The sequence below is a fragment of the Passer domesticus genome, chromosome 3, assembly GCF_036417665.1.
Source record: "Passer domesticus isolate bPasDom1 chromosome 3, bPasDom1.hap1, whole genome shotgun sequence".
NCBI classification, from domain to species: Eukaryota; Metazoa; Chordata; class Aves; order Passeriformes; family Passeridae; genus Passer; species Passer domesticus.
In genome coordinates, this window is record NC_087476.1 from 2241111 (window position 1) to 2264587 (window position 23477).

Here is a 23477-nt window from a genome sequence, read left to right on the forward strand (position 1 = left end):
TCACATCCTCCCAGTTTGCTCCCATCAATTGACACTTTTGGGGCTTGAAGCTACAATGGTGTCCTTGGTTCTTGGGTTGGAAAATGGTTGTTTTGTCTAACTAATCTGTGAGGAGAACTTGCTAACACTTTATATGAAGTTCAGAATTACACACTGTTGGAGCCCTGGGTGCTGAGAATTTTAAACTTTCTGTGCTGAAAAGCACAGACCCACAAGAGAACGCTGCATTGACCTGAGGCTGTGGAGAAGGCTTCAAAATTGAATTACAGAACTGGGATTGTGAGTGTGGAGTTTGAATAAAAGTGTGTAATTTCACAGGGTGGGAAACGTAAGATTTTAAGGGTTTAGAACATAGTAATATATATAAACAAGATGGATGCTGAGAATTTTAGATTTTCTGTGCTGAAAAGCACAGACCCACAAGAGAAAGCTGCACTTGACCTGAGGCCGTGGAGAAGGCTTCCAAAATTGAATGATAGAACTGGGATATGGGTGTGGAGTTTGAATAAAAGTGTGTAATATCACAGGGTGGAAAACTTAAGATTTTAAGGTTTTAGAACATAGTAATATATATAAACAAGATGGATGCTGAGAATTTTAGATTTTCTGTGCTGAAAAGCACAGACCCACAAGAGAACGCTGCATTGACCTGAGGCCGTGGAGAAGGCTTCCAAAATTGAATGATAGAACTGGGATATGGGTGTGGAGTTTGAAGAAAAGTGTGTAATTTCACAGGGTGGAAAACTTACAGTTTAAGGTTTTAGAATATAGTAATATGTATAAACAAGATGGGTGCTGAGAATTTTAGATTTTCTGTGCTGAAAAGCACAGACCCACAAGAGAGCACTGCACTGGACCTGAGGCCGTGGAGAAGGCTTCAAAAATTGAATGATAGAACTGGGATTGTGGGTGTGCAGTTTGAATAAAATTGTATAATTTCACAGGGTGGGAAACGTAAGATTTTAAGGTTTTAGAATATAGTAATGTATATAAACAAGATGGAGGTTTTAGGGTGGTGGCTGGTCCTTCTGCAGGGGTTTGGGCGGTATTTTGTAATTGGACAGAAAAGTCCACATTGTGGGATTTGAGTGGTTAATTATTGGGTTAAAAGTGAAAATCATGTAGGTGTCATTTCTTAATTGGATCGTTTAGCCTTAAGAGACCTTGCAGAGGAAGACAGCCATTTTGTAGCTTGTCAGTGAAACACTGCAGAGCTCACTTCTTGCGAGACACAACATAGACAATAAAAAATAAACATTTGAGCCTGGACACGAAATAAACTCTTGAGTGCTTCAACCCCAACAGAGGCAGAGGAAAGAGCAGCACACAAAACCAGTGCAGAATGTGCAAAACCTGCGAGCTGGGGCTGCAGGCAGCAGCATACCTGGGGCCTGGTGAGGCGCAGCTCCCTCACCATCTGGATGTAGTGTCTCTTCCAGACGCCCTGCTCCAAGGGCGTGGGGCAGAAGTTGAGCAGCCACCCGAAACGCAGGCACTTCAGCATCCACAGCTGGTCCAGCTCCGACAGGTACTTCCAGTGCCAGCTCACCTGTGGATTCCCAGCCACGTGGAAACTTGGTGGTTTAAAGAGTTTGAGGGTTTGGATTTCTGTGCCAGGGATATTCTTAAATGAATTTAATTCTTCTGTGCTGTTAATGCTCCAGTTAAAACTTTGATTAAAGGATTTAAAGGCCTTCATGATGTGGGGCCCTTCCAACTCAAGATATTCTGTGATTCTGAGGAATTTTCTAACCTGTTGTCATGGAGAGTTTGAGTTGCATCCACATGAAATGCTAAAGCAAGTTACTAAAGCAAGGCTTAGCCATGCTGAGATTATTATATATTCTTAAATAACATGGAATATTACATTAGCACAGTAATAATGTCACTGAAAACTGACTTACAAATTTCACTTCAGCATCCACAGCTGGTCCAGCTCCGACAGGTACTTCCAGTGCCAGCTCACCTGTGGATTCCCAGCCACGTGGGAACTTGGTGGTTTAAAGAGTTTGAGGGTTTGGATTTCTGTGCCGGGGATATTCTTAAATGAATTGAATTCTTCTGCGCTGTTAATGCTCCAGTTAAAACTTTGATTAAAGGATTTAAAGGCCTTCATGATGTGGGGCCCTTCCAACTCAAGATATTCTGTGATTCTGAGGAATTTTCTAACCTGTTGTCATGGAGAGTTTGAGTTGCATCCACATAAAATGCTAAAGCCAGTTACTAAAGCAAGGCTTAGCCATGCTGAGATTATTATATATTCATAAATAACATGGAATATTGCATTAGCACAGTAATAATGTCACTGAAAACTGACTTACTAATTTAAAACCACTTTGGGCAGCATCTCACAGCATTTTATGGCATGCAAACAGATTTTTGGAGTCTTAATAATTTTGCTCCAAAGCCCATGTGTAATTTTCTGCTTCTCCACATGCAACACTTGACCTTCAGGCATTTTAAAGGATCTGTTTTCCTTTCAGGATCAAGTGTTCTTTGCAAATGCACAAGCCAATATCTCTCAAAGAATTAAGGGCTCTGCACACAGTGCAAAGTATTTTAGAGCAATGTGATTTTTAGGAAGTACCAGGCTTCCTTTCTGGGAATTAATCAGCCTTGAAAATGCTACTTTTAAAATACTTCAGAACTGAGCATTTAAAATGACTCATCAGTTCTGTAAATCTTGGACAATCTGGCTTAATTTAGGATCTGAGGAATGAGCATCACTAAGCATGTGGCCAAGTCAGAAGACCTTTTGTTGTCACCAAAAATCAGGGGGTTTTTTGTTTTTTTGGTTTTCTTTTTTTAAACTGCTTTGTCCTGGCTTTCTGAAGCCCAGGCAGGTGCTGGTTTTTTTTACCTGTGCACATCGACAGAGGCTCCGTGGATCCAGGAAAGAAAAGATGTACAAGGACAGGACTCGAGGGAGCCTCGTGGTAAAATCGACGGCCTCGGTGGGGACTCGGGCCTGGAGCTGCTTGGCACAGAATTTCTGCTGGGACAGGGAGCAGCGTTCCAGCAGGTCCACCAGGATCCTCCTCCTCTGGCCATCTGTCCACTTGTCAAACTGAAGGGGAAAAAAAAAAAAAAAAAATTAGGAGTTTCATGTGAAGAGAAACCGGAGATTCAGCTTCTTAAAATAAAACGAGGCGAGGGAAAGCACAGGAGCAGCTTCTGGTGACTCACTCTGAGGGAGCAGAGCGTTGGGAACAAGTGGAGAGGCTACATGAAAAGAAACTCTGAAGCCACAGAGTTATTTATAATCCTCAAAGGATCCAGAACAGCCTGGGCCAGGACTCAGTCATGCTCCCGGGACTGGCTTCCCTCACGGAATGAGGAGACTCAGATGGGTTTTTACAGGAGCAGGTCCCAATGATGAATTCATGTCTGATTCCTTCTCCCTGACACTTTCTAATCCTCAAAGGATCCAGGATGGCCTAGACCAGTATTAACTCATGCTCTTGGGACCAGCTCCGAGCCTTGGCTTCCCTCACGGAAATGAAGAGACTCAAATGGGTTTTTACCAATCTAAGCAGGCCCCAGTGATGAATTCATTGCTGATTCCTTCTCTGACACTTTCTAATCCTCAAAGGATCCAGGACAGCCTGGGCCAGGATTAACTCAGGCTCCTGGGACTGGCTTCCCTCACGGAAAGGAGGAGACTCAGATGGGTTTTTACCAATCTGAGCAGGCCCCAGTGATGAATTCATTCCTGATTCCTTCTCCCTGACATTTTCTAACCCTCGAAGGATCCAGAACAGCCTGGGCCAGGATTAACTCAGGCTCCTGGGACTGGCTTCCCTCACAGAAAGGAGGAGACTCAGATGGGTTTTTACAGCAGCAGGCCCTAGTGATGAATTCATGTCTGATTCCTTCTCTGACACTTTCTAACCCTCAAAGGATCTAGGACAGCCTGGGCCAGGATTAACTCAGGCTCCTGGGACTGGCTTCCCTCACGGAAAAGATGAAACTCAGATGGGTTTTTACCAATCTGAGCAGGCCCCAGTGATGAATTCATGTCTGATTCCTTCTCCCTGACATTTTCTAACCCTCGAAGGATCCAGAACAGCCTGGGCCAAGACTCACTCAAGCTCCTGGGACTGGCTTCCCTCACAGAAAGGAGGAAACTGAGATGGGTTTTACCCATTTGAACAGGCCCCAATGATGAATCCATTGCAAATTCCTTCTCTGACACTTTCTAACCCTCAAAGGATCCAGGACAGCCTAGGCCAGGACACATTCAGGCTCCTGGGACTGGCTTCCCTCATGGAAAGGAGGAGACTCAGACGGGTTTTTACAGGAGCAGGCCCCAGTGATGAATTCATGTCTGATTCCTTCTCTGACAGTTTCTAACCCTAGGCCAGGACTCACTCAAGCTCCTGGGACTGGCTTCCCTCACGGAAAGGAGGAAACTCAGATGAGTTTTTACCAATCTGAGCAGGCCCCAAAGATGAATTCATGTCTGAATCCTTCTCCCCTGATGCTTCCTAATCCTGAAAGGATCCAGGATGGCCTAGGCTCCTGGGCTCCAGGAATAACTCATGCTCCTGGGACTGGTTTCCCTCATGGAAAGGAGGAGACTCAGATGGGTTTTTACCCATTTGAACAGGCCCCAATGATGAATTCATTGCTGAATCCTTCTTCCCTGATGCTTCCTAATCCTGAAAGGATCCAGGATTAACTCAGGCTCCTGGGACTGGCTTCCCTCATGGAAATGAGGAGACTCAGATGGGTTTTTAAAGCAGCAGGCCCCAGTGATGAATTCATTGCTGATTCCTTCTCTGACACTTTCTAACCCTCAAAGGATCCAGGATGGCCTAGGCCATGACACACTCAGGCTCCTGGGACTGGCTTCCCTCACAGAAAGGAAGAAACTCAGATGGGTTTTACCCATTTGAACAGGCCCCAGTGATGAATTCATTGCTGAATGCTTCTCCTCTGATGCTTCCTAACCCTCAATGGATCCAGAACAGCCTGGGCCAGGAATAACTCAGGCTCCTGGGACTGGCTTCCCTCACAGAAAGGAGGAAATTCAGATGGGTTTTTACCAATCTGAGCAGGCCCCATTGATGAATTCATGTCTGATTCCTTCTCCCTGACATTTTCTAATCCTCAAAGGATCCAGGATGGCCTAGACCAGTATTAACTCATGCTCTTGGGACCAGCTCCAAGCCTTGGCTTCCCTCACGGAAATGAAGAGACTCAAATGGGTTTTTACCAATCTAAGCAGGCCCCAGTGATGAATTCATGTCTGATTCCTTCCCTGACACTTTCTAACCCTTGAAGGATCCAGGACAGCCTAGGCCAGGACTCACTCAGGCTCCTGGGACTGGCTTCCCTCACAGAATGAGGAGACTCAGATGGGTTTTTACAGGAGCAGGCCCCAGTGATGAATTCATGTCTGATTGCTTCTCTGACACTTTCTAACCCTTGAAGGATCCAGGACAGCCTAGGCCAGGACTCACTCAGGCTCCTGGGACTGGCTTCCCTCACAGAAAGGAGGAGACTCAGATATGTTTTTACAGGAGCAGGCCCCAGTGATGAATTCATGTCTGATTGCTTCTCTGACACTTTCTAGCCCTCAAAGGATCCAGGACAGCCTAGGCCAGGACTCAGTCATGCTGCTGGGACTGGCTTCCCTCACAGAATGAGGAGACTCAGACGGGTTTTTACCCATTTGAGCAGGCCCCAGTTATGAATTCATTGCTGATTCCTTCTCCTCTGACACTTCCACAGCTCCCACTGCTGCCATCTCAGAGTGCCTCACAATTTGTGAAGTATTTTTTCCTCACAACCCCCCCGCACAGGCTACGAAGAGCGGGGCAGAGAAAAACCAAACCAGGAAAAATCCACAGTGGCGGCAGAGTCAGAAAGATTTTTCCACAGCTGATGGCAGGTAGCTAAAGAGGAGGATTGAATCCTCAGGGATTGAATCTGTGTGGGAGGAACTCAGGGAAGCTTTGCAGAGCTGGGCAAACAGGGTGGGAGTGACAACAAGGGCCTGTCAGCAGCCATCTCCTGGGAGGAGGCCCCGCAAATTGCTCAAATTGTCCCCACAAATGACTCAAATTCTCCCCACAAATGACTCAAATCGTGCCCACAGATGTCTCAAATGGTTCAAATCTGGCTCCGAACCTGCAGGGAGGAAAAGCCCTGGGATGGTTGTGGCCAGCCCAGCAGGAATTCCCAGTGGGAATGGCGGGGTGGTTGGAGAGGGTTTTCCTGAGGGAAATTTGGATTTTGCTTCATCCTGTCTTACCAGAGTGTTTTAAATTCTTTATTTTTTTATTATTAAGGTCAGGATTAAATGTGTCAGGTGGTATTTCTTGTTCAGACTCAGATTTTTTTAGTTATTATTTATCTTAGTCTCACAAACTGGGAGTTCTACAGCACTACGCTTTAAAAAACTAAAAAAGGAGGTTTTAGATCTCTCTCTACAAGGCTTTTTAAGGATAAACTGTTTCATTATGAAATGACACTTAAATTATTTTTACTTTTAACTTAATAACTACCTATGGCCTGCAATGTGGACTTTTTAATCTAATTACACAATACCACCCAAATCCATGAAGAAGAAGGTGAAGAAGGATTAGTTTCCACCCTAAAACCTCTATCTTGCTATATATGTATTGCTATATTCTAAAACTTTAAATTATAAGTTTTCCACCACGTGGTATTACACACTTCTATTCAAACTGCACACCCCTAATCCCACTTTTATAATTTAATTTTGGAAGCTTTCTCCACAGCCTCAGGTCAAATGCAGTGTTGTTCTTTTGGGGGTCAGTGCTTGTCAGCACAGAAAATTTAAAATTCTCAATATCCAGAGTTCCAGCATTGAAAGGTTTTAAACTCAGAGAGGAGAGGTTTAGATTAGGGAGAAATCCTTCCCTGTAGGGTGGGGAGGCCCTGGAATGGAATTCCCAGAGAAGTTGTGGCTGCCCCTGGATCCCTGGAATGTCCAAGACCAGGATGGAGCTTCCTGGGATTGTGGAAGGTGATCCTGCCATGACAGGGGGTGGAATGGGATGAGCTTTCAATCCTTTGTTAAATGTGACCTCCAAAAATTAAATATAAAAAATGTAAAAAACAAACAAACAAAAAAAAAAAACCAAGAAAAAAAAGAATAAGACTATAAATAAGACTACAAATATAAATAAGACTACAGATATAAATATAAATATAAATATAAATATAATTATAAATATAAATATAAATATAAATATAAATATAAATATAAATATAAATATAAATATAAATATAAATATAAAATTAAGATTTTTAAAAGAAGAAAAAAATGTTCTCCCAGTGTTTTTTTTTTCAATAGTATGGGTAAATAAATAGTTTAATGTCCAGTGTCTCTTCTTTTCCCTGTCAGAATGAAATTAGAAAAATCAAAAGACAGATAACAAATGCAGATTTATTTTTTTTCCTCTGCTTCCTCCCCACCCCAAATCTGTGCTCAAATGGAGGACTGGCAGAATAATAGTTTAAAATGCACTGTGCAGATGAAGGTAATTGAGAAGCATTTTCTTTCCTGACTATTTTTGAAGAACTCCTTCTTTATTTATTTATTTTCCCTTGGATGAATTCCAGTGCTGGAGAACAAACTCCAGGAAGCAAAAAAAGCTCTTCTCCTTCTCACCAACACCTCTGCAAGACCTTCAGGAAGGTCAGGATGAAGAGAGTGTGGGATTGGCATTCCTGAGATTCTGGAGAGATGAAAAAATAAATTAAAAAAAAAATCTCCTTGTCTTTTCAGATGCACTGAATTAAGGAATATTCCCCTTTTTAAAATCCTTATTTTTCATATAACTTTCAATTCTAATGATGATTAGCAGGGTGTTAAGGGAAAACTGAAGGAGAACCTGGGGATTTAGGATTTATAAATGTTCCCTGAGAATGAAATCCGACAAAAATGAACTGGAGGGGACAGAGGAGGTTCTGCCTGCCCCCTTCTCACCCTTGGCTTGAAACGAAAGGTTTGAAACCCCTTGAAATTAAAGATTTAATTTCATAATGCCTGCCACAGAAAGGGGGAAAGCTTCTGCTCGTTAAAACAATCCTGATCACCAATCTGCGGCTTGAAACCCCTTGAAATTAAATATTTAATGTAATAATCTGTGTCACAGGAAGGGGGAAAGCTTCTGCTCGTTAAAACAATCCTGATCACCAATTTGCAGTTTGAAACCTCTTGAAATTAAATATTGAGTTTAATAATCTGTGCCACAGGAAGGGGGAAAGCTTCTGCTGGTTAAAACAATCCCGATCACCAATTGGCGCTTTGAAACCCCTTGAAATTAAATATTGAATTTAATAATCTCTGCCACAGGAAGGGGGAAAGCTTCTACAATCCCGATCACCAATCTGCGGTTTGAAACCCCTTGAAATTAAAGATTTAATGTAATAATCTGTGTCACAGGAAGGGGGGAAGCTTCTACAATCCCAATCCCCAATTTGAAGTTTGAAACCCCTTGAAATTAAAGATTGAATTTAATAATCTGTGCCACAGGAAGGGGGAAAGCTTCTGCTCGTTAAAACAATCCCGTTCCCCAATTTGCAGTTTGAAACTCCTTGAAATTAAATATTGAATTTAATAATCTCTGCCACAGGAAGGGGGAAAGCTTCTACAATCCCGATCCCCAATTTGCCGTTTGAAACCCCTTGAAATGAAATATTGAATTTAATAATCTGTGCCACAGGAAGGGGGAAAGCTTCTACAATCCCGATCACCAATCTGCGGTTTGAAACCCCTTGAAATTAAAGATTTAATTTAATAATCTGTGTCACAGGAAGGGGGGAAGCTTCCACAATCCCGATCACCAATTTGCAGTTTGAAACCCCTTGATATTAAAGATTTAATTTAATAATCTGTGTCACAGGAAGGGGGAAAGCTTCTACAATCCCGATCACCAATTTGCAGTTTGAAACCCCTTGATATTAAAGATTTAATTTAATAATCTGTGTCACAGGAAGGGGGGAAAGCTTCCACAATCCTGATCACCAATTTGCAGTTTGAAACCCCTTGAAATTAAAGATTTAATTTAATAATCTGTGTCACAGGAAGGGGGGAAGCTTCTGCTCGTTAAAACAATCCCGATCCCCAATTTGCTGCTAAATTTCTGTGTGAGCTCCGCAGAGCAGGGAGTAGCTGGCTCAGTCTCTTCCACACCAAGAGATTAAGTGAACCAGTCAAAACAAATCCAGCTTCACTTCCCAGCAGACGGAAGAGCTGCTCCTTTTTAACCCTTCCCACCCCGCCGTGGGGGAATCCCTTCCATCATCCTGCCTTAAACTCCATTTAAACCAGCGCCACGGCACTGGGAGCACTGGGAAGGCCCAACAGCAGCAGCCAGGGGGTTAAATCGTCAGGATTTGTCTTTTTTCCAGCATTAACGAGTCCCCATCCTGCACAGATCCTGCCCTTGGATGCGATTCCAGCAGCCCGACCAGTCGGACTGGATTCCCCGGGCTTCTCCTTCCCTCTCCCCGCAGCTCTTCCCCAGCCGGGGCCTTCCCCACAACAATGTCACCGCGGGGATTGGGTGACATCAGGCCGTGCCGGATCGGTTTGCAATTAATTAATCCATGAGTGCACACACACAAATGAGGGAGCCCGCCATCGGGGAGAGGCCCCTGCGCTGCTGGTTTTACTGGCTCCAACTGGAGGGGGACGCGGCCCAGGCTGGCATCCCTGGGCTCTGCGAAACTAGGAGTGGATTCTGCAGAAGAAAAACAACTTTTCCCTCTTTTTGGAACCTGCCGGAAGCCTGGAGAATTTCAAACTTTGTGTGCTAAAAGGCACAGACCCACAAAAGACACCGCGCTTGACTGAAGGCGTTATTAATTGATTAATAACGTTGGGATTACGAGTGTGTAGTTGGTTAGAGGGGTGTAATAGCACAGGGTGGAAAACTTAGAGTTTGGGGTTTTGGGATATAGGAATAAAGATGAAGCAAGATGGAGGTTTTAGGGTGGAGACAGGTTGTTCTTCTTCACGTTCTTCCTTTTTCTTCATCTCCTTCTTCCTTCTTCTTCACCTTCTTCCTTCTTCTTCATCTTCTTCTTCTTTCTTCACCTTCTCTTCTTCCTTCTTCTTCTTCATCTTCTTCTTCACCTTCTTCTTCACCTTCTTCTTCCTTCATTTTCTTCTTCCTTCTTCACCTTTTTCTTCCTTCATCTTCTTCTTCACCTTCTTCACCTTCTTCTTCCTTCTTCTTCACCTTCTTCCTTCTTCTTCCTTCTTCTTCACCTTTTTCTTCCTTCATCTTCTTCCTCCTTGTTCTTCACATTCTTCTTCCTTCTTCTTCACCTTCTTCTTCCTTGTTCTTCACCTTCTTCTTCCTTCTTCTTCACCTTCTTCTTCCTTCCTCTTCATCTTCTTCCGTGTTCTTCACATTCTTCTTCCTTCTTCACCTTCTTCTTCCTTCTTCTTCATGGGTTTGGGTGGTATTTTGTAATTGTACAAAAAAGTCTGCAGTGCGGACTTCAAAGGATCAATTATTGAGTTAAAAAGGCAAATAATCTTAGTATCATTTCTTAATTCGATAATTTAATCTTAAAAGATCTTACAACACGAAATAGTTAACCATTTTATACCTTACTAATAAAAGACTGCAAAATTGACAATGATAAAACTATAACACTAATAAAACCAATAAACAATAGTTTATTGTTTAAATCTAAACACAAACTATTGTCTCAAATACCTTCAATCCTAACCCCAACAAAAATAAAAATAAAAATTTAAAAAAAAACCCCAAACAACTACAACAACAAAAAACCAACAAAACAACAACAACAAAACAAAAAAAACCCCCAGAGGAACCCAGGGCACAAAGAATATTTCTCTGCCTGTCCTGAGAAGTCCTAATCCCAGGAGAACACTGCTTTTAACTTTTATCCATAGAGAAAACTTCCAAAACTTTAGGATAAATTAGAATCTACGAGTGTGTAAAATAGATATTTTATCACGGGGTGAAAAATGTAGAGTTTTAGGTTTTTAGTCTAGAAGAAGACAGAAAACAAGATGGAAAATTTTGAGTGTTGTCTGATCTCCTTGTTCTTCATCTACTCCATTTTCTACAGTACCAGTAGCACAAAGTGATTAGTTACAAAGAGCAGCAATGCAATTATGACATAAACAGATAATTAATTAATTATGAGTAGAAAAGTAGAAATAAAATGCATTCTGAAAGTTAATTAGACAAAATAGGTTTTAAAAGACCTTGAACCTGTGTGTCTTGTGACTTTTTTGGTACTTTTCTCTTTATACACTAAATCTAATATATAAACAACGTACTAAACTGTTAAATAAAAAATTAAACAGCCTAAAAAACAAAAAAAAAAAACCCAAAAGTCCCATTCAAGTCTCAATCCTAACACAAACCTTCTAAAAAGTCTCCCCACCAAGAGAACCTCAAGAGAGATTTCCACAGCCTCCCTCCCCAGCCGTCCTCTCCCCGTCCTGCTGAAAGGATTTGTTGGACACCCAGGAGCTGGGAGAGAAGCTGAGGAGCAGACGAGGCACCTGATATCCATAAAAACCCTCAACCCACCCAAGAAAATCCCAAATATCCCAAATATCTCTGCTGCCAAGGTCAGCAGTTAGGAACTCTCTCCCTTGGGATCCGTTTGATTTCACTTTTCCCTCTGTAGTTACACAAAAAAAATTTGGCATTACTGACATTTTACAGGAGAATAGTGAAAAAATTTGGGTTAGAAGGACCTTAAAGTCCATCCAGGAGCTGACCCCGTGGCAGGTGACAATGCAATGGCTCATTTTTGTCACCAGGCCACTTCCCTTCCTCAGAGCCTTCCCAGGAATTTCCTCTTGGAAATGAGGCTTGGATCAGCCTGGGATAGAGAAGGGGATGGAATGAGGAGCTTTAAGGTCCCTTCCAACCCAAATCTTTCTGTGATTCCCCTGTAAAATGTCACGTTTGTTTGTTTGATAGGGTGATAAAAGTGAAAACTTGACCAGGAACAACCCTGCCACGGGAAGAGCAATTTTTATCAGCAGATTTAGGGGCGGTGTTCTTGTGCTCTGCTGCAAGGTGAACAGAGATGGATTTGGAGAGAGTTTTTATCTAGAGAAATAAAACTATGAAAAAGGCATTCACAAAGAGTAATTTTAGTGTAGGAAAAGCCAATAGGCCAAGAAATGCTTATAATAGATTGCAATTAAGAAATAGTTAATTTCTGATTGTGATGGTGTGACTTATAACATCTGTATTGTCTCACCTTTCACATGAGACTGAAAATAGAATAAAAGGTTTTAAAATTCTTCTCAGTTTTCACAAAGCATAATCCACCAGCCCAAGAACCTGGTCCATGGCCACCACCCTGGAAGAGTGTCCCTCACCTGGCAGGGCTCAGTGCCACACAGAGAGGTGACACAAGGAGAAACAAGAGGTTCAGTCGCAGAATCACGGAATCATTTGGGTTGGAAAACACCTCCAGGACCATCGAGTCCCTCCTCGGACTGATCCCCACCTTGTCACCAACCCAGAGCACTGAGTGCCACGTCCAGTCCTTCCCTGGGGACTCCAAACCTCCTGATCAGCCCCTGACCACCCTTTCCATGGAGAAATTCCTCCTGATGTCCAGCCTGGCAAGGTTCCCTCTTGACCTGTCCTTTATTCCCTGGAAGTAAGGGACAAATCCTGCCTGGCTGCACCCTCCAGAAACAGAAATTAAATCCCTTCAGGTCACCTCATTCCTTGTTTTATGGACCACAACACCCTGGGAGATGTCAAAGATGTGGCACCAGCGGGGGAAAAAAATAACAAAATGAAAATGTAAATCCCTGGATGCACGCAAGTAAAATCAGCAAAAATCAAATAAACAACGAGCACCCCACGTTTAACCCAATCTTTATTCGGAAAACCAAATGAAGGAAAACCACCATGGCAAGGCTGCACGAGGAGTTTCCTGTCCTGCTTTTCCAGGAGGTTGGATGCTCCTTCTGTGGGAAAAGTTGAAGGACACAGATTTGGTTCACCTCCCGCCACAAGGCAGGATCTGCTCTCCCTAAACCACTCCTGGCAGTGTTTGTGGGACCTCAGAATCTCCAGATTCCACCCTCAATCCCCAGGAAAGCTGTTCCAGCAGGGAATTCTCTGCAGCACTGGATTTTCCTCATGTCTAAACTGTGTCTGCGTAACTGTGACGCGAGCCCAGGATCTCCTGCCCTCTCCAGAGCGAGCACAGGGGTCAGGTCACTCCCTTCCTCTTTTTTGGCATCTTCTGTGTTTCATCAAAAGGTGTTTTTACACCTTCTCCATTTTCCCTGCAGCACAGGGATGTTTCTCCATGTTTTCTGCACCTCTGGCTTGTTCCCAGCTTTCCCAAAACGCAGGGAGCAGAGCTGGGAATGGTTCTGCCTTTGGGATATTTTCCTTTCTTTAAGACACTCCCAGCCTGTGTTCAGTTTGTGACCCGCCCTCATTCCCAGTGATTTCTTCTGCAGAGCTGCTGCATCCTCAGAGTCTCTCAAATGTGAAGTTTTTGGGTGTCGCTCTTTCGTGCAGCACTTTTCCATCTGCAGACCTCTCCAGCCTGATTTCTAAACCCCCAAAATTCAGGAAATCATCTGCAGATGGAATCCAGGAATCATCAAGGTTGGAAAAGCTCTCGGATCATGGAGTCCAACCATTAAATGAGGATTTGTTTTTTATTCCATCGCCTGGATATCGCTGAAAATGCTTAACAGGAGTTGGGGCAGCCTTCCAGTTTGAGAATAAATCCTTTTCAGTGCCTTGAGCATGATCCCAGCCAGGAAATCCAAGCTCCAGCAGCTCCATTTAATCCAAATTTCCCAATGACCACTCGGAGAAGGTCATGGGAGCCAACTGTGAGTGCCTGTCCGAAACTTCCCTCATTTTTTGCCTCTTGATCGTCATGAAAGCCAGGACTACCGGGGAAAGGGAAAGATCCTGTTCTGAAAATCCAGGACTGGCTGGTCCACCGAGCCAGATTATTGCCTACGGGTGTGTTTGCTCAACTCATGGAACACTGCACCCGAGAAGGGGCAGTGTGCTCTCCTTTGCCTGCAGCGCCAGTGCTGGAATTTCTCCAACTTCTGACTTGGCTGGACTTTCTCTCTGGAAGGACCTTCTCGGTGGTCACCACTAAAGGACCCTCCATTCACCGTGCATCAACCACTGTGACAGATGGACTGAGATGGGAGAGGGTTCTCCCTCAAGGACTGAGACATGCGACCCCTACATGGAAAAGCTCCCCTCTTCTTCCCAAAGGGACTGAGACTGAAATCCCCACCGTAGGGTGAGGGAAGGCGTGCGTGGGGACCAAAGCAAGTTTTGCAAGCGACCACTGGACCCAGAAGACAATGGTTCCTGCCTACGACGCCTGCTGCTGATGGACTGCTGATGGACTCCTTGTACCCTTTCTCAACAGACTATTTTGAAATGTGTCCCCTTGCCCCATTTCAAAAGGACTATAACAGAGGTTAGAGCTGACTGATACCCTGAGATCTCCCCTGACGTGAAGACGACAGGCTCTTCGTCGACCGGACTACGAGGGACTTTGTCATCTGCACGTCTGGTAGCTGTACACCTCCTTGCCTTTCCTCTCTGCTTTTCCTTATTCTTCCCTTTTCTCCTGCCCCTTCTCTCTAACGCATCTCTGCTGTGGCTCCTCAATAAAAGTATCTCTGTTTTGATTTTACTGCAAACCCCGTTGTCGTGTCGGTTTTTGCACCCTGAGATCAGTGAGAAAAAACTTCACCAATCACGTCCTGGGGACGAATCGTGTCAGGAGGTCACCACAAAAGGACCCTCCACTCACCGTGCATCAACCACCGTGACAGATGGACTGAGATGGGAGAAGGTTCTCCCTCAAGGACTGAGACGTGCGACCCCTACATGGAAATGCTCCCCTCTTCTTCCCTCAAGGACTGAGACTGAAATCCCCACCGTAGGGTGAGGGAAGGCGTGCGTGGGGACCAAAGCAAGTTTTGCAAGCGACCACTGGACCCAGAAGACAATGGTTCCTGCCTACGATGTCTGCTGCTGACGACACCTGCTGCTGATGGACTGCTGATGGACTCTTTGTACCCTTTCTCAACAGACTATTTTGAAATGTGTCCCCTTGCCCCATTTCAAAAGGACTATAACAGAGGTTAGAGCTGACTGATACCCTGAGATCTCCCCTACGTGAAGACGACAGGCTCTTCGTCAACCGGACTTCGAGGGACTTTGTCATCTGCACGTCTGGTAGCTGTACACCTCCTTGCCTTTCCTCTCTTCTCTTCCTTATTCCTTCCCTTTTCTCCTTCCCCTTCTCTCTAACGCATCTCTGCTGTGGCTCCTCAATAAAAGTATCTCTGTTTTGATTTCACTGCAAACCCCCTTGTCGTGTCGGTTTTTGCACCCTGAGATCAGTGAGAAAAAACTTCACCAATCACGTCCTGGGGACGGGTCGTGTCAGGAGGTCACCACAAAAGGACCCTCCACTCACCGTGCATCAACCACCGTGACAGAGGGACTGAGATGGGAGAAGGTTCTCCCTCAAGGACTGAGACATGCGACCCCTACATGGAAAAGCTCCCCTCTTCTTCCCAAAAGGACCGAGACTGAAATCCCCACCGTAGGGTGCGGGAAGAGGTGCGTGGGGACCGGAGCAAGTTTTGCAAGCGACCACTGGACCGAGAAGACAATGGTTCCTGCCTACGACATCTGCTGCTGATGGGTTTTATGTTTTCTACTTGCTGCCTATCCCATTAAAAGCTGGGTTTTGAACAATAATCATTTAATTATTTAAATTATTAATTTATTTAATAATTATTTAATTATTAAATTATTTAATTTCCTTGGTGTCCCTGAAATTCCTTATTACCAACACACAACAAATTACGGAAAAAATTATTTCCTATCAAGACAAGTAATCCATAAAATCAAAATATTTGCCTGTAAAGACCATCTGAGATGCAAAAAAAAAAAATTCATGGGTGACTTATTAAGCACAAAGAATCATCAGTTCCAACCCAAACCAATCTCTGTGTGCACTTGGTAGATAAAATGTCATTTATTACAGATTTCAAAGACCCTCCAGCAGGCCTTGGAAGCATGTGAACATCCAGCATCTCCTTTGAAGAATTCACAGACATTTCCCAGGTTTTTTATGTCATTTCAGCTCATTCCAAGGATGGAATGTGATTTCCCAACTTCAAAACTTACAGAATGTGGGAACTGAGGGAATTGATAGCTTTACTCTCCTCAAAAGCACAGCAGTCACATCAGAGAAAGTGAATCCCTTTTTGCAAAGAGGAGAAAATTTACATTCCCATGAGAGAAACTCCTGATCACTTCCAAAATCTGCCTCTAGCAAATGTTTATTTAAAGAGAAAATTTACCCATTTTCCAAGCAGGGCTCTTCTTTCTTCAAATACCTATAAAACACAGACAAAAAAAAAAGAAAATTGAGTATTTAGAGGGGACTCAGTACGTGCTGAGAAAAATCCAGCTTGAAAAGCAATCCACAAAATATCAACAGAATCGCTGAATGGATGATTTTGGAAATAAATTATGGAGATCCTTTAATCCAAACTCCCTGAGAGGATCAGCTAAAGGAGTAGCTCAGGCGTGTCCATGAGTTTTGTGCATTTTATTGGATGGAGATTCCAGAACCTCCTTAAACATCAGGTTCTCCACTTCCTTAATCGTTCCCGAGGCCCTGTGCTGGATTTATTCCATGAATCCATTTTTATTGATTTGGATATTTCCATATTTTATATAGATTTATTCTGTAAATCAATTTTTATTGATTTTGATATTTCCATATTTCATATAGATTTATTCCATAAATCCATTTTTATTTATTTGGATATTTTACATGGATTTATTCCATAAATCCATTTTTATTTATTTGGATATTTTACATGGATTTATTCCATAAATCCATTTTTATTTATTTGGATATTTCCATATTTTATATAGATTTATTCCGTAAATCCATTTTTATTTATTTGGATATTTCCATATTTTACATGGATTTATTCCATAAATCCTTTTTTATTTATTTGGCTATTTCCATATTTTACATGGATTTATTCCATAAATCCTTTTTTATTTATTTGGATATTTCCATATTTTACATGGATTTATTCCATAAATCCGTGTATTTCCTGTACCAAGGAGACCAGAAATGGGCCCAGAATTCCTCTCCTGCCTCCTACACTCCTCCCTTGACTGTTCCTTGGGGATCCTGTTGGGAATTTATCATCCCCTCACTCCTGGAACTCCTGGATCCGACGCCACATCCCTGGAAGTGTCCAAGGCCAGGCTGGATGTGGCTTGGAGCAACCTGGGACAGCAGGAAGTGTCAGGGTTGGAATTGGATGAGCTTTAAGGTCCCCTCCAACACAAAATATCCAGGGATTAGGAGGCCACGAGCTCTCTGGGAAATCTCAGGGTGTCCCCACCCTCACAGCCAGGAATTCCTGCCCAATATCCCATCTAAATCTCACTTTTCCAGTGGGAAGCCATTCCCTGTGTCCTGTCCCTCCATCCCTTGTCCCCAGTCCCTCTCCAGCTCTCCTGGAGCCCCTTTGGGCGCTGGAAAAGGCTCTGGGCTCTCCCTGGATCCTTCTGCTCTCCAGGTGAACATTCCCAGCTCCTGGAAGGGCTCTGAGCTCTCCCTGGATCCTTCTGCTCTCCAGGTGAACATTCCCAGCTCCTGGAAGGGCTCTGAGCTCTCCCTGGATCCTTCTCTTCTCCAGGTGAACATTCCCAGCTCCTGGAAGGGCTCTGAGGATCCTTCTCTTCTCCAGGTGAACATTCCCAGCTCCTGGAAGGGCTCTGCGCTCTCCCTGGATCCTTCTCCTCTCCAGATGAACATTCCCAGCTCCTGGAAGGGCTCTGAGCTCTCCCTGGATCCTTCTCCTCTCCAGGTGAACATTCCCAGCTCCTGGAAGGGCTCTCAGGGTCCTTCCCTTCTCCAGGTGAACATTCCCAGCTCCTGGAAAGGGCTCTGAGCTCTCCCTGGATCCTTCTCTTCTCCAGGTGAACATTCCCAGCTCCTGGAAGGGCTCTGAGCTCTCCTTGGATCCTTCTCCTCTCCAAGTGAACACCCCCAGCTCTCCCAGCCTGGTTCCACGGGAATTCTTCTCTCCTGGACACACAGAGATGGGAGGTGCCCCAAAAGCTGAACTTCCCACCTCTTTATTTCAGAAATTCCACTAATCCTGGAATCCTGCAGGGATTCAATCCCAGCTCAGCAAAACCTTCAGGAAGGGGCTGGTGAGAGCAGCCTTTGTTCCCACGAGGACGATCCGTGTCAAAATCCAGAGCAGGATTTCTCGTGCTGACCTTTATCCTGAAGCACCAACACGTGGCTCCCACCACCACAAATCCACCTCGGGATGGTGACCTGGGAAGCGAGGGAACGCTGGAAGTGATTTTTCCAGCAGACAGATCAAAGAGAGAGAGAAGGGACAAAAAGCCCGGCACGTAAAACGGCGATTAAACAGAAAACACGGGATCGCGGTGAACTCCAGACTCTGACGTTCTGCGGAGGTGGGTCCTGCAGAGCAGGACATGATCAGTGCTGGTGCCTGCTGCAGCAGATCACAGAATCACAGAATCACAGAATCACAGAATCACAGAATCACAGAATCATGAGGTTGGAAGAGACCTCTAAGATCATCAAGTCCAACCTATGCCCTAACATCTCAACTAGACTATAGCACCAAGTGCCATGTCCAGTCTTTTTTTACACACATCCAGAGATGGTGATTCCACCACCTCACTGGGAAGACAATTCCAGTGCTTTATTATTCTTTCAGTGAAAAATTTTTTCCTAATATCTAACCTATACCTTCCCTGACGTAGCTTGAGACTGTCCTCTTGTTCTGTCAGGTGCTGCCGGGTGGAAGAGACCGACCCCCACCTGTCTACAGCCTCCCTTCAGGAAGTTGTAGAGAGCAATAAGGTCACCTCTAAGCCTCCTCTTCTCCAGGCTAAACAGCCCCAGTTCCTTCAAACGTTCCTCGTAGGGCTTGTTTTCCAAGCCCCTCACCAGCCTCGTTGCTCTCCTCAGCTCTGCCTCTGCCGGCAGGAGCGGCGGCTGGCCGAGGATCCGCGCTGGAAAGGCTGCTACCCAACAGGAGGGAACAGGCGGACTCCAGCTGTAGTACAGTCGGATTCATTCCAGAGGAAACTCCAGCCAAAAACCCCGACCTGGGCTCAGCCACGAGCTCATAAAGAGGGGAGGGTACAGCCACGGAGTTTGGTCTCCAGCCTATGACCGTGAGGGTGGGGGTGAAGAGAGAGAGACAGGCACAATGGGAAAACCAATAGGGAAAGGTGTGGGGCGGGACCCTGGCCCCTGAGCCAATCACTCCATGCCCTGGCTGGAAGATTCTAGACGGAAAGGATGGGCCACGAGTGACGGATGGGGCACCAGGGAGGGACTGGGGAACTGATACATTTGTTGTCAATGGCAACGGGGAGGAAAGAAACTATTGATCAAGGAGAGGCAGAACCAGGGCAGAACCGTTACAACTAAAGGGGTACACAGAAATAACCAATTTACAACTTAATCAGGCTAACGTGTAAGAAACACACCGCAACACCAGCAGGAGCGGCTCTGCTGAGGGCTGGGAAATGACATTTCTTTTATTTGCGCCTTGGCAGTTATTATTTGTTTTATTTTGTGAGGGACGTTGGGAAAAAAACCCAAAAAAACCCCCAACGAAGCTAACAAGCTGAACTTGGAAAAAGGATTTGCCCCAGGGAGGTGATGAGCAGTCGGAGATCTGAGATTTGGGGTGGAGGATTCCAGGAGGAGGGAGCTGTTTATGGCCTTGGATCAAAGACAGGCGCGGATTTGCCGTCGGCGTTCTTGGAGGCACATCTGAGCCGAGGCTCTCCCGAAGTTCTGCCTCTCCAGGCACTTGGGAGCGTTAATTAGCAACAGAACGGCCCCAGTTTGGTGTGATGATCATGTCCTCTGCTCCAAGGCCTCGGAGCTACACCTTGGAGTGCTCCGGGAGGGTTTTGGGATCTGCTCTCTCACATCCACGGCTTCAGGGGGTTTAAGATGCTCAAGTGGCTGGAAAATCCCTGCATCCTTCGCTCCAAGTGCCACTGGAGAGAGGCTCCTCTGCCTCAGGCCTGAATTCCTGCCCAAATCCTGAATTCCTGCCCAAATCCTGAATTCCTGCCCAAATCCTGCCCAAATCCTGAATTCCTGCCCAAATCCTCTCCCAAATTCCAGTCCTGCCCTTGCTTCGTCCTCACCCTGGAGTAGCTGGGATTTCATCCCTGGTTTTGCGAGCGTGAACGATTTGGGATTTCCTGAATCTGGGATTTCCTGATTTGGGATTTCCTGATTTGGGATTTCCTGAATCTGGGATTTCCTGATTCTGGGATTTCCTGATTCTGCCTCCTTGACTTTGGCCTGTCCCTGCTGGCGATCCCGCCTTTAAAATCAACCATGGAATCATGGAATGGTTTGGGTGGGAAGGGACCTTAAAGCTCATCCAGTTCCGTCCCCGACACCTTTTGTTATCCCGGGTTGCTCCAGCCTGGCCTTGGACACTTCCAGGGATCCAGGGGCAGCCACAGCTGCTCTGGGTTGGGATTGAATCCCTGCAGGATTCCAGGATTAATGGAATTAATGAATTAACGAGGTGGGAAGTTCAGTTTTTGGGGCACCTCCCATCGCTGCGTGTCCGGGAGAGAAGAATTCCCATGGATCCAGGCTGGGAGAGCTGGGAATGTTCAGCTGGAGAGGAGAAGGATCCAGGGAGAGCTCAGAGCCCTTCCAGGAGCTGGGAATGTTCCCCTGGAGAGGAGAGGGATCCAGGGAGAGCTCAGAGCCCTTCCAGGAGCTGGGAATGTTCATCTGGAGAGGAGAAGGATCCAGGGAGAGCTCAGAGCCCTTCCAGGAGCTGGGAATGTTCATCTGGAGAGGAGAGGGATCCAGGGAGAGCTCAGAGCCCTTCCAGGAGCTGGGAATGTTCATCTGGAGAGGAGAGGGATCCAGGGAGAGCTCAGAGCCCTTCCAGGAGCTGGGAATGTTCATCTGGAGAGGAGAGGGATCCAGGGAGAGCTCAGAGCCCTTCCAGGGGCTGGGAATGTTCAGCTGGAGAGGAGAAGGATCCTCAGAGCGCTTCCAGGAGCTTTGGGTGCTCACCTGGAGAGGAGAAGGATCCAGGGAAATCTTGGATCCCCTTTCAGGAAATGGGAATGTTCACCTGGAGAGGAGAAGGACCCTCAGAGCCCTTCCAGGAGCTGGGAATGTTCACCTGGAGAAAGATCCAGGGAGACCTTGAAGCCCCTTCCAGGGGCTGGGAATGTTCGCCTGGAGAAGAGAAGGATCCAGGGAGAGCTCAGAGCCCTTCCAGAGCCCAAAGGGGCTCCAGGAGAGCTGGAGAGGGACTGGGGACAAGGGATGGAGGGACAGGACACAGGGAATGGCTCCCACTGCTAGAGGGCAGGGATGGATGGGATTTGGGAAGGAATTCCTGGCTGTGGAATTCCTGGAATAGAATTCCCAGAGAAGTTTTGGCTGCCCCTGGATGCCTGGCAGTGTCCAAGGCCAGCCTGGGACAGTGGAAGTGTCCCTGCCCATGGACCGAGGTGGGATTTGTGCTTCTCCCAACCCAAACCATTCTGGAATTCCTACCACGTTTGAAAATCCAGGGAAATCTGCAGGAGCTACCAAAGCAGCACTCCCAGAATTACCCAAAATCCGTCAAGCAGCATATTTAGGGCACCATAAACCCCCAGCTCTGCTCCCAACCGTGGAATTTGGACGTTTCCACCTTGGACCAGCTCCGAGTCCCACCACTCCCTGTTCAGTTCATTCCCCACACATCCCATCTCTCCCTGCTTTCCCACCCCTTCCATCCATAAATTCCCGTTCCTTCCATCCATAAATTCACATTCCATCCATAAATTCACATTCCTTCCATCCATAAATTCACATTCCATCCATAAATTCACATTCCTTCCATCCATAAATTCACATTCCATCCATAAATTCCCATTCCGTCCATAAATTCACATTCCATCCGTAAATTCCCATTCCTTCCATAAATTCCCATTCCTTCCATCCATAAATTCCCATTCCGTCCATAAATTCACATTCCGTCCGTAAATTCCCATTCCTTCCATAAATTCCCATTCCTTCCATCCATAAATTCACATTCCATCCATAAATTCTCATTCCATCCATAAATTCCATTCCATCCATAAATTCCCATTCCATCCATAAATTCCCGTTCCTTCCATAAATTCCATTCCATCCATAAATTCCATCCATAAATTCCATCCATAAATTCCCGTTCTGCCCAAAACCGGCACCTTCTGCCTCCCTAAAATCCCTCAGGAACATCTCCCGATTCTCAACGTCACAAATAGTTTTTAATTTTTAATTTATTTTTTTTCTGGGAAAACAAAAATTGAATTTGGGGGAATTTCAGGAATTCCGTGATTTCCTGAATTTGGGTGAATTTCAGGAATTCTGTGTTTTCCTGAATTTTGGGGAATTTCAGGAACTCCGAGATTTCCTGAATTTGGGGGAATTTCAGGGATTTGTGATTCCCTGAATTTGGGGGAATTTCAGGGATTTGTGATTCCCTGAATTTTGGGGAATTTCAGGAATTCCATGATTTCCCGAATTTTGGGGAATTTCAGGGATTTGTGATTCCCTGAATTTGGGGGAATTTCAGGAATTCTGTGTTTCCCTGAATTTGGGGGAATTTCAGGAATTCCGTGATTCCCTGAATTTGGGGGTATTTCAGGGATTTGCGATTCCCTGAATTTGGGGGAATTTCAGGGATTTGTGATTCCCTGAATTTTGGGGAATTTCAGGAATTCCATGATTTCCCGAATTTTGGGGAATTTCAGGGATTTGTGATTCCCTGAATTTTGGGGAATTTCAGGAATTCCATGATTTCCCGAATTTTGGGGAATTTCAGGGATTTGTGATTCCCTGAATTTGGGGGAATTTCAGGAATTCCATGATTTCCCGAATTTTGGGGAATTTCAGGAATTTGTGATTCCCTGAATTTGGGGGAATTTCAGGAATTCTGTGATTCCCTGAATTTTGGGGAATTTCAGGAATTCCATGATTTCCTGAATTTTGGGGAATTTCAGGGATTCCATGATTTCCCGAATTTTGGGGAATTTCAGGAATTCCATGATTTCCCGAATTTTGGGGAATTTCAGGGCTTTGTGATTCCCTGAATTTGGGGAATTTCAGGGATTTGTGATTCCCTGAATTTGGGGGAATTTCAGGAATTCTGTGATTCCCTGAATTTTGGGGAATTTCAGGAATTCCATGATTTCCTGAATTTTGGGGAATTTCAGGGATTCCATGATTTCCCGAATTTTGGGGAATTTCAGGAATTCCATGATTTCCCGAATTTTGGGGAATTTCAGGGGTTTGTGATTCCCTGAATTTGGGGAAATTCAGGGCTTTGTGATTTCCTGAATTTGGGGGATTTC

At 45.1% G+C, this 23477-nt stretch overlaps 1 protein-coding gene across 4 annotated transcripts in view; it reads right to left on the minus strand.

Moving 5' to 3' along the window:
• The window catches only part of FBXO16 (F-box protein 16), a 48619-nt gene that overhangs the window by 17163 nt on the left and 7979 nt on the right, over positions 1 to 23477 (minus strand). For all 4 annotated transcript variants that reach the window (XM_064411531.1, XM_064411529.1, XM_064411530.1 and 1 more), the window contains exons 3-5: positions 16376 to 16411; positions 2861 to 3067; positions 1385 to 1549 (exon numbers count right to left, since the gene is read on the minus strand). In XM_064411531.1, coding sequence (XP_064267601.1) covers positions 1385 to 1549; positions 2861 to 3067; positions 16376 to 16411 — 408 coding nt within the window. The remainder of the gene's footprint in view (positions 1 to 1384; positions 1550 to 2860; positions 3068 to 16375; positions 16412 to 23477) is intronic.